General features: G+C 28.9%; 1 protein-coding gene and 1 pseudogene across 3 annotated transcripts in view; one reads left to right on the top strand and one right to left on the bottom strand.

The window, feature by feature from the left end:
* The first annotated feature begins 2,589 nt into the window (after positions 1-2,589).
* Positions 2,590-8,218, top strand: LOC113374918 (annotated as a pseudogene).
* Positions 8,219-8,814: 596 nt separating this feature from the next.
* Positions 8,815-12,311, bottom strand: part of LOC113377116 (monocyte to macrophage differentiation factor-like) — a 55,565-nt gene continuing 52,068 nt past the window's right edge. For 2 of the 3 annotated variants that reach the window (XM_026617320.1, XM_026617319.1), the window contains 3 exons: positions 11,796-11,986; positions 9,922-10,195; positions 8,815-9,104 (listed from right to left, as the gene is read on the bottom strand). In XM_026617320.1, coding sequence (XP_026473105.1) covers positions 8,910-9,104; positions 9,922-10,195; positions 11,796-11,986 — 660 coding nt within the window. In that variant the 3' untranslated portion in view covers positions 8,815-8,909. The remainder of the gene's footprint in view (positions 9,105-9,921; positions 10,196-11,795; positions 11,987-12,311) is intronic. The other variant, XM_026617321.1, reaches the window with a different exon arrangement.

Here is a 12,311-nt window from a genome sequence, read left to right as displayed (position 1 = left end):
CCCTACGGGAAGTTAATAATTTCTGTCGCCAAGAATAATCAAGCAAATTTTTAGAAAACGTGGACAAAAAATGAGGTTTGCCAAAATGTTCAAAAACCTCTGAAACGTGAAGATATGCAAAAATTTTCAAAGAACCTTTGAAACTTGATTTTTTGAATGATTCAAATCAGATGCTTCGTTCTCTCAAAAACTACCATTTTTTGCACACTTAGCACCATATCTCCAAAATGATTGGTTCTGGCTTTGCCAAAAACTAATCACCACTTCCCTGCATCATTACGAATTGAATGTTGTTTGAACCATTGAAATCGGATGCTCCGCGATCTCAAAAACTCGATGAATATTTTGTGCACTCTTTGCTTTGTATCTCCGAAACGGCTGGACCTGTCTTTGCCAAAAACTAATCAGCACGTCTCCCCATCAGTAGGAATCAAATGTTTTTTGAATATTCCAAATCGATTGAAACGTACGCCCGCAATCGTAGACAAAAAACACAATATCCACACAAAAAACACACACACACATACATCCATTTTTTCTAAGGTATGCCAAAATATTCAGAATTCTCTGAAACGTAAAGATAAGCAAAAATATTCATTTTCGATTTTTGGACGATTACTATAACTTAGCCTACGCGAAGTTAATAACACGAAATATTCAATACGTAACGTATTCGCATTATAACCTATATAGAATATAAAGATAAATAAACATAAATATGAATCTATTTGCTATAAAATAAAACTCTTATTTATATTTTTTCGTGAATGATTTGAATCTGATCACAAGTTCAAAGATGACTATAGAAATATATTGTTCAGTTAATTAAAGAAATTTAACATGCCAAAAATTGCCTACCTTTACCCATATTTACGAAAAACTAACCACCAATTTATATCTTTCATTTGCACTGAAATCATAATCACCGAAGTTAATAAAGTTACAGCACTTTTTCAAATTCAATTAGCACTTCAATTAATTTTCACTAATAACGACCTCGTCCATTAGCGTAACACTACTTAGTAACTTTTAGAACGGACGCCCGTGCGTTCCTGTAACACTGTCCTTAAAGTATACAAATCTAACAAAATTTAACATTTTCACTTCTTAGGATTTGTTTTTAAATTGTTGTTACGTTGCATAACCTATTTCTTGCACATGTAGTTTCACGTTTGACGTTTGAAGGTTTTCGGTACAATGAATAGGGGTTAAGTAAATAATATCTCAAATATAAAAGTACATTCGACATAAACAAAATATTTACAGGTGGGCGAAGTAGTTGAATGAGTGCTAATATTCATTATTTATTTTGCTATTTTTATTTCAGCGCATATGCTTCAAAATATGTAGCGCTCTTATTAGAACACAATCTGTATTATTTATTATTTATTGTTGATTAGTTTTGAGAACGTTACTATTATCCTCCACTGTTTCAGTATAGGTAGAGTGATTTATAGTATTTATTATTATTAAATGACAAAAACACAAAATCATTCAATATATAAAGAAATTTTTGAAAAGTTAAATAGTTTAAACTTATAAGTAATTATTATAGTTTTTAGTGCTATGTTAAAGTTTAGGATGCATATATGTGTTTGCATTTACATAATGTACAATATAATTATATTGCACATTGCGTACACATAGTATAAGGAACTTTAGACGAGTCTTCTATTCTATGTAAGCGATTTTATATATATATATATATATATATATATATATATATATATAATGCAATACAAATAATTATAATAAAACTAGTATCACCATATAATTGGGCATTTAACTCTACCTATTCTAGAAAGAACAACCGTTTGGGTAGCCGTCTTCAAAACCAACATAGTTAGGGCTGATTGCTGTTCAAATAATAATAATAAAAGTAGTATCACCATATAATAAGGCCATTTCTTATATACTATTAGCCACAGCAACTTTGTCTCACAATGAAAATATTGAATTGATGATAACAATTGTTTAAAAACAATTATTATTATACATATTTATTAAGATGTAAATACGAACACACTACACTCAGTTTTTATCACAAACTTTAGTTCTAGAAATTACAGATGTTTCGAGATTAATGTATGTCTCATCTTCAGTGTAAATTATTTTGAAAATATGATTATTGAAACATTATAAAATATTAAGTATTAATTATTACCAACTTTCTCTAACAAGGCTAGACACTATACTGAAACACATAAAGTGTGTGTGGGTATGTTTAAAAAACCAATTCATAGGTACTTATAGCTAAAGGGAAAAGGATAGACAGTGTCTATTAGACACGATAGATATTTTTATAATGTAAACAAATGGATGAGCGCTGTTTATACTAATATCACTAAATATTTTATAATGTTTCAATAATTACATTATTGAAAAGAATTTACATTGAAGATGAGACATTTCTTAGTCTTGAAACATCTGTAATTTCATGAATTAAAGTTTGTGATAAAAACTGAGTGTAGTGTGCTCATATTTGCATCTTAATATTCAATCCACTCTTAATACCAAATCTTTATATATATATATATATATATATATATATATATATATATATATATATATATATATTAATTTAGAAATATGAAATATAATCAAGTTAGCAAGAACAGTTTTAACGGATAACACAAAATGCTATTTTAGAATTTAAATTATAACACACTGATGATGAGACAAATCTAGTCTCAAAATGTTTGTAAAATTAATATTATTTAATAAATTAGTGCAAAAAAGAGTGCTGTTTGTTCATATTTCTAAATTAATAGAATACATATAATATAATATATATATATATAATAATATAATATATCTTTTGTAGAGTTTCGAACAGAATCCAAAAATAATACACAATAAAAACCAAGAAAAGTTTTAATAACAATTCTTTATTTAATTATTTGTTTACTGTAACTTCGAACTAGGTACGTTCCAGTCTTCATGACATCTGTCAAGAACATGATCTGATACATATTTAGCAAAATACTACCTTCAATATATATATAGATATATGATATATTATTATAGTATATATTATTTACGTTGACCCGAATGCACAATTAAAATATGTAAACAGTTTTTATTAATCTTTCACATATTGTAGTGCAAAGATATATAGTATTTGTTTTATTAATAACACTGAAAATTTGTTTGGTTTATATGCACTGATTTTGTTTTTCTTTCTTTAATAACAAATTATTTTTTATTTCAGTATGTCATCAGCCATTTAAAATCCTTATCAACTGCTGATACAGATTACAGTGCTGATTCTGTAGAGTGGTGTCCTCACGAGCCCCATCAAAAACATTTGTTTGTGGAACTTTAATTATCTCAAAATGAACCCAAAACAGCATAATGAAAAATGACCTACCTCACAAACGTGTTGGAAAATGCTTCTTTATGAATACTTAGGAGATCAAAATTTAGTACTTTTACAAACTAAATTTACTAGTGCCATTCTTGATCAGAAATGGTGTCATAATCAAATCAATGGAAAGTCTTTATTGGGTGTTGTTAATGCTGATGGATTTTTTACAAATTTATGAATTGATTATTATAGAAAAAGAAATATCTTTAGATTATTTGTAGAAGTTTGTGTAAATAGTGAATTTGAAGACAATTTAGCTTTATCATTAGATTGGAATACTGGTCGTAATGAAAGTCAAAATCCAGATGTGATAGTAACTGATTCGAAAGGTTACGCAACTGTTTGGAATTTAAATGCTACTGTTTGGAAATGAAATACAGATTTTATGCTCATGAATTTGAGGCTTGGATAGGTGCATTTGATTATTGGGACACAAATATCATTTACACAGGTAAAATTTTGTTATGTAGCAATTGCAATAATTAGATTAATTAATAAAAGAAATATATAGAATAATGTAACTATTTTATACAGATGGACAAAGAAAAAGGTTTTACATTGTACTATCTGTATATTTTATCAGCCTTTCTCTAACTGTAATTACAGTTTCTGATAGTATAGTTATATTATACTATTATACTAAATAACTTTTCAAATTCTCATAGAATTTTATCGAGTGTTGATTGATGTCTATGGTATATTGCAGGTGGAGACGATTGCAAATTCAAAATATATGATTTGAGATGTGGTGTATCTATTAATTGTAGCCGCTGCCACAATGGTGGAGTGACCAGTATGCACAGCAACAAATTACATCAGTATTATTTAGCTACAGGAAGGTTGGTTTGACACTTTTTTATACTCGTACTGATTCAAGGATAAAAACCGCATTATCTGCTAGTATAATAATTGAATTTTTGCATCTAACAGTTAATACATTTCTCGAGTTTGTTTCCATACTATAATATCAAAGACTCCCCATGCTAGATCTATTAAAATTTTGGTTTCAATCTGACAAAAGAATTACCTTTACAGTTATGATGAGAATCTACTTCTGTGGGATACACGCCAAAGAAAGACACCTTTGAGCACGACCAGCCTAAATGGTGGTGTTTGGAGATTAAAGTGGGATCCTTTTACTTGTCAAACTCTGTTGGCGGCTTGTATGTATAATGGATTTCATATTATATCTTGCAAAAATCTCAGTGTAAATCCTTCAGTAATAGCAGAATATCACGAACATGAAAGCATAGCTTATGGGGCAGACTGGAGCTACCTGAAATTCAATACAAGCAGTAATAGTGCAAATGAATCAAATGAAAAATTATTAGCAATATGTTCTTTTTATGATCACACATTGAGTGTTCTAAAAATTAAGCGATGAATAATTATTTCATTAAAATGATATAATGATGCATATATACATAAACATAATATATACATATATATTTTAGTATAATATAATAAAATAATAATATTCAATTTTATGTAATGTTGCAAATAAAAAGTTTATTTTAAAAACTCCAAACAAAATCAATAAATAGTTATTCCTGCAAATGATTTATTGTTTTTAGGTTTTCAACTGTAAACTGATTTACAAAAACCCAAAAGCGAAATGAATTTTGTTTTAGTACAGGAATACCCTGTTTAACACGGGGGATACGTTCCATCAAAGTAGAGCGCAATTCGAAACAGCGCTAAACAAGACTATCTTTACATGGAAAATTAATACCCAAATTAATACCACATTATTATTTCTTGCAAAAATTAATACAAAATATAAATACCAAAACGAATATTCTTGAAAAAACAAATAACATTCTAAGTCAGTCATATTTAGTTAGCCTTCAATGGTGGAGTTTGCCGTTTTGTGACAAAAGCATCTAATGTTGTTTCACTTTTTCTTTTGCGTTGTCCTCTTGAAAGTTCTTCATAAACAGATAGAGCATCTCTAACAATAAGCCTTACTTTAGAACTCCTGTCAAAATTCGGATCATTTTCAGTGAATTGATCCATTATTTCAGTCTTGGTAGACAAACTTCTTTTCACAAACACCATCGAAAGTTATTTTTGCTTTTTCGCTGAATCACTTCTGTCAACATTTTTGTTCTCTTCTTGTTCAGTTCATTCCTCACCATTAAAAAAACTGCGCTGCTTCTTGAATTATTTCTTTGACATCTTTATCATTTATCCCTTCAAAACGTGGGTTGAAATAAAAGAGCGCTAAACCGAAACAGCGCTAAACGATACGGCGTTAAACGGGGTATTACTGTATTATTATATTACCAGACCGTTCATGTGTTAATCATGTCACGTCCATCATTAGTAGGTTTACAAAAAAAAAAAAAAATAACACTTGAAAGTAAGATATTTATTATAATCTTCAACTTTTATCCACAATTGCAACTTTTAATATCATGACACAAAATAAATATATTTATTATTTTGGCAAGTTGTTTATAATTAAACAAATTAATGTTTATATAATTCCACACTCCTCTACACTCTATTTCAAATTCAACACACATAACTTTACAATTGCAATTACTAAACATTGTATACTAATCATATTACAGATATATCATGTACTTTTTCAGACTATATATATATATTATATATATATATATATATATGTATATATATATATATATGTATATTTTGTAGAGTTTCGAACAAGAATCCAAAAATAATACAAAATAAAAAACAAGAAAAGTTTTTAAAAAAACAATTTCTTTATTTAATTATTTGTTATTGTCGACGTTTCGGAACTAGGTACGTTCCATCTTCAGGACATCTGTCAAGAAACATGATCTGATGAGATTTAGCAAACAATATGTTTAGGAAAAGAAATAGATTTTCTTAAATAATGAATTCATTATGTTTATGTTCTTAAATAATGAATTCATTATTTAAGAAAAATCTATTTTCTTTTCCTAAACATATTGTTTGCTAAAATCTCATCAAGATCATGTTTCTTGACAGATGTCCTGAAGATGGAACGTACCTAGTTCCGAAACGTCGACAATAAACAAATAATTAAATAAAGAAATTGTTTTTTTAAAAACTTTTCTTGTTTTTTATTTTGTATTATTTTTGGATTCTGTTCGAAACTCTACAAAATATACACAAATCCAAGACTCTACCATTCAATATATATGTATGTATATTATATATGATATATATATATATATATATATATATATATATATATATATATAAAGAATACCATGTACATAAAATAGATAGAAATTAAGGTATTTTATTAATGACAAAATTAACCAATGCTCTTATTTGTATGAACATGGTGTATTTCAAGATTTTTGAAAAATTTAATTCTAATCATATTCAGACTTAAATTTGTCAATCTCGAGTTTTCAATTATAACAATGCATTATAATCAACTTAACTTATTTAATAATAGTATGCATAATTACAATATGCTTTGGTTCTGAATAAAGTGAATGTTCACACCGCAATAGTACATTTTTGTATTGCAGTATATATATTTAGAGAGCTTAAATTAGCCGTATTACTTCTTTCCCTTCACAGACAGAAGTTTTAAACTCAATATGAGCTGTAATTCCACTCTAAAAATATTTGATTGCATTTTAATATAATTGATCTGTTATGCAAATTTATTTCTTGTTTACTAACTCATAAAATAATAAAAACATTAGTTACATGAATCAATAAAAAAAGTAAATCGGTGAATTTGTTTACAAATCTATATGCTTTTCACACAACAATTGTATGATTTTATACATAGAATCAAAGTAGGTTCATGAAACTGATTATTGGTCTGAATTTTTAATAACTCACGTGAGAAACTTTTGTTAAATTAGCATATGTAGGAAGACATCAATTCCGCATAAATTAGAAGATTTACATGATACTATACCAATAAAAATTTAATTCTATGTGGCAGACTATGATTTTTAATTTTAGCATGCAAAAAATAAAAAAAAAACATTCCTATTTTGCGTGGAATATTTTAAATCTTGGAAGTTAAATCTCGTCAATTTCAAAGTACATCAGACTGTTGTAAATGAACCATACAACCTCAATTCTAAATGTGTTCTATTCTACATAACAAATAAAACTGGAAGATAACATATAGATTTGAAAAAGAAAACCAACATATTGAATTAATATAGCAAATTTGAATTTGAATAATTTCCAAATAAAAATATAATTATAAACAATTTAAATTTAGTACTATCAACTGATGATTTGAAAAATAAGGTTTATTAAATTTATATTGTAAAAAAAATTATTGGCCTTAGGTTTTCTATATTGTAATTTTTATCATTTCTCAATATATTTTGCTTGATTTATCAGGTTTTCAAATCCAAGTATTAAAACATGACAATTTTATTAAGTACATGAATGCACATTACGTATATTGTTGATATATCTTTTGTTCCTCATTTCCCTATAGTAACATATTTAAAAGTAAATACTATGGTACATAGTTAAACTTATTGCATATAATTTTATAAAAACTAAATATAGATAAATATCAACTAAATATAGATAAATATCAAAAAATTCCGCTTAATTAATATCTGTATTACATTCCCTGAATAATGTATAATATCTAAATTATACACACTAAATTAAACAACTATCACTCAAAATATAATTGTTTCGGTGATGTTTGTGCGATAATTTTCAAATTCTATTTGAATTGAGATCTGTTTGCAATATGATTTAATATCGAAATAATATCAAAATATTCGACATACATCACAATCTTATGCAAATTTATTATGAAGGTACTTGAGTTCACTATATATTAACTACAACAATGCTTTGGTTATTATTTTAACCTCAATCATTTCTAGAAATTAAGCCCACAGTTAAAAGTTGCCCATCAGTTAAAAGTTCTGTTGCAAAACAAATTATGATTTCATACGCAGTATTCAAATTTAAAAAAAACTGTCTGAAGAATAGTCACAGTATTATTTTCGTAACTTGTATGAATGAATTTATTCTGCATAGCTTAAATTCCATAAGATAATAAAAATAATTCAAATTAGTAAAATAAAAATGATGGGTTCTACTAACACAAAATCCAATTTATGCACTTCTCTTTCAACAATCTATTGGCTATCTCACAATTAAAAAAATATCATTGCGGTACTTGTATCTGATTAGTTTGTCATGATTTTCATTGAGTTCATCCAGAATTCAACTCCTATTTCATTGAACACTGTATATATATATATATATATATATATATATATATATATAGTGTTCAAATTAATTACAGCTATTTATTTTTTAAGCACATATAATGTTATTAAGCAATCGATTGATAGCATTGTAAAGCTTTACAGTTTACCAGTAACATAATACAGATATATCCAAGGAAAGAAGTAAGTAATCCATAGACAATTGTATCCAATCAGTGTAATTATTACATTGTTTTATACATTTTACTGGTCTATTACAAAGGTAATGCAACGAGGTAAAGATGAAGATTTTGTTAAGCTATACAATGCTATAAATCGGATCTGTCATACGTGGTATTAAAAAACACTCATCCTCTCGAAGACGTCAATTCTGGATATAAATAGTTCAAAATAGCATAGTAATGCACAGCGGCGGCTAATACAACAAACAAATGCCATATCGCGTGGGCACACGGTATGGAACCATCAGCCTTGAAGAAGAAAACGCCCAGAATGTATAAAACGCCGCCTAATTTTAATTCTGCCAGTCCCGATAACTCGTGCTGAAATTTAAAATAAATTATGCACAAATGTGGTAGGAATGTGATATTTAACAAAATGATTCGATACGGCTTAAGTGAAAGTGATCTGAAGTTCCAGTCTGATTTAAACAGACTATGATGAGCTATTCTGAACCACATTAAATATGGATTTTTCATAAAAGTTCATCTTTTTAGCTTCTAAGCTGATTGTTAAAGCTTCTAGTTAAATTACGCCTCTATATGGAGAATCAATTGGGCGTCTAATACCTGAGAACAAATGTATAATAGCAGTGTGTAAATCTAATAAATAATCTGCATAAGTTTAAATTGTATCATAATTTTATATTGTAAATTTGTATATTTCATTTTTGTATATAGTACGCAAGCGCTTCTAAGAGTTTTATATAAAAGTCTGACACAACAATATCAAGAAAAAAGTTTTTATAACACACCGTTTGCAAAATTTTGAACACAATTCCCTTACTAGTGTAAATCCCGCGCAAAACGAATATTCGCAGTTCACTACAAGCTTGAACAAAGGCATCAAAAGCAAGTCTATAAAAGTTGAAATATCTACATTTTGTGATAAATCGTATAATGGGATTCAAAATTTTCTATCCTATAAATAGATAAATCAATTAACTGAGAATTTAGGCAATCAAGATATTAACACCTTCAAGATCGCATCGAAAATCATGTTTTACTCGTGGAGACCGCACTAAAAATTGTTAATTTCAGGTCGAGCGGTCTCGCGATGTAGTTGTTTCTTCTACGTGTTAAGCTATGAAAACTTATTATGATATAATTTCGTATAACACAATATCAATTCAACTCTTACATCAGACAGTAATATCACAATGGAGGGTCCTACTCCCATGATTAAGTACAGTAGGGTCTCAAAGGTCTTGTATCTCTCATGAAATATTTGTTGGTACAGAATGCCCAAAGCAGCAAGGAGCCAAACTACCCAGCGCATGGCTACTATAACCGTGGTCATCTGAGGCTCTGGCGTGATAGTGAGCCAAGGAAAGTAACTGCCAGCTATGAAGACGTAGATCATGGCCCGATCGCATCGGTGAAGGGCGTCCTTCAGTTGCCTGAAACAATAATTCCTTTCCAGGGTTAATGTTAGTCCTCAAAATAATAGTTCAAATAATAATAATAAAATGCCTCGAAATAAATGACCGAAAAGAAATTTACATTATAATATGACTAGCAAACCCGACGAACTCCGTTTCGCCACCAGATGGTTTCGTGAGAAAGATGAAGAAATTTTTTGTATGTTTTATATTTGAAAAGGAAAAAATTGATTTTATTGCACAACAGTAATGAATTTATTTCGATTACAAAAATGAAGTGTTTTTTAGTTGAACTTCTCTAAGTAAATGAAAGTGAATCCGCAAATTATCCGTTTCATTGAAGTGCTCTTTGGTAAACCACATTTTTTGTTGTTTGGTCTGACGTTAACACAAACAAAGCGGATGGTTTTCCAACTCGTGAACAGGGAACGTATAACTGCCCATGTAAAAAACAATGATTTTCTAAATAATCTATTTGAAATTTATCCCGCAAACACTAAGCGATTGGCCTTGCGACTTGTTATTGCGAACGCAAGGCGAACTGGAAATTGCAATTGTTTGAAGTCAAACGGAAAACCAGTCGGAATTATTGGTATGTCACCAAATCGCCAGCAATTTTTGATTGAATGGTGAAATTCAGTGCGTGTACATCATTATTCTTTGCGGCAAGAATTGCTAGTTGACTTAACCAAGCATAATTCTGATAATTCTCACTAATGTCATTACTCGAAATTTTAATTACTGTGCGTGAAATTCCAGCAATTTGCATTAGGGCACGATGCCATGCACCACTAATTTTCTTAGCTATAAACCTTGCGGAGCCCGAGACCTTTCCAACTAATGCAAAATTGTCGAAATCGGTTCGTGCGTTCTGGAGTTATTTCGTCAGGAAGGAAAACCCGACTTATTTTTATATATATAGAAGATAATCTATTTGCAAAGATTTAAAACAATTATTGATTATTTTTTTTACTCGAATTTTTAATTACGGTGCGTGAAGTTCCAGCAATTTGCATTAGGGCACGATGCCATGTACCACTATTTTTCTTAGCTATAAACCTTGCGGAGCCCGAGACCTTTCCAACGAATGCAAAATTGTCGAAATCGATTCGTGCATTCTGGAGTTCTTTCGTCAGGAAGGAAAACCTGACTTATTTTTTTTTATATATAGAAGATAATATATTTGCAATTATTTAAAACAATTATTGATTATATTTATTACTCGAATTTTTAATTGCGGTGCGTGAAGTTCCATCAATTTGCATTAGGGCACGATGCCATGCACCACTAATTTTCTTAGCTATAAACCTTGCGGAGCCCTAGACCTTTCCAACGAATGCAAAATTGTCGAAATCGGTTCGTGCGTTCTGGAGTTATTTCGTCAGGAAGGAAAACCCGACTTATTTTTATATTTTTTTATATTATATATAGAAGATAATTAATTATTAAAGCAAACAGTTTTTTTCATGAGATGAACGAACTAGTAACTTATGAATGATGATGCTTTTGCGCCTTCGAGCGCCTAACCTTCCCATAATTGTATCACAGTGATTATGATTTGAATCAGAAATTAATCGTCAATTTTTTAAAATAGGAAAATTACAGAACATTGTCGAAAATTGTGTTAACTCACTTATTTTTATTGCAGTAGAAAACTGAATGGAAGAACGTGGATACAGTGAGCAGCATGGTGAGTGCAGCGCCGTAGATGATTGCCGACAAATACTGGGTAGTATTTGTGGACCTTCGCAGCAGTTCTAAACCAGCCAATATACTAGGAACAACCCATACACCGTGCGTGATGACATTTGCTATGTGCTCCACCTGAAGTAACAAATAATGGTGAATCAAAAAATTTAATAATTTTGTACAAAATATTTCTAAAACATTAATAGCACAAACAACGAGTTGAACTTGACTGAATTGAAATATTGAGTTTTAAATTCTTTGGAAATAATTGAATATTTTGAAACGATTTAGATTACTGACGTGAAAGTTAGGAATTCCTTTAAAGACGGTATAAAATCTTTTTTAAAGGATTTTGGAAAAGTTGTTTTAAAAAACCAAAAAGATATTTTTCAAACAGTTACGTAAAATCGTTAAAAAAATATTCAAACCATACAATTTCAATATCTGTTAATCAAAATCA

Source organism: Ctenocephalides felis, unplaced genomic scaffold (assembly GCF_003426905.1).
Source record: "Ctenocephalides felis isolate EL2017-DRISC unplaced genomic scaffold, ASM342690v1 CF-g0.4_SCAFFOLD_01886, whole genome shotgun sequence".
Lineage (NCBI taxonomy): Eukaryota > Metazoa > Arthropoda > Insecta > Siphonaptera > Pulicidae > Ctenocephalides > Ctenocephalides felis.
The sequence above is the reverse complement of the archived record's forward strand: the minus strand, read 5'-3'. Positions and strand labels throughout refer to the sequence as shown.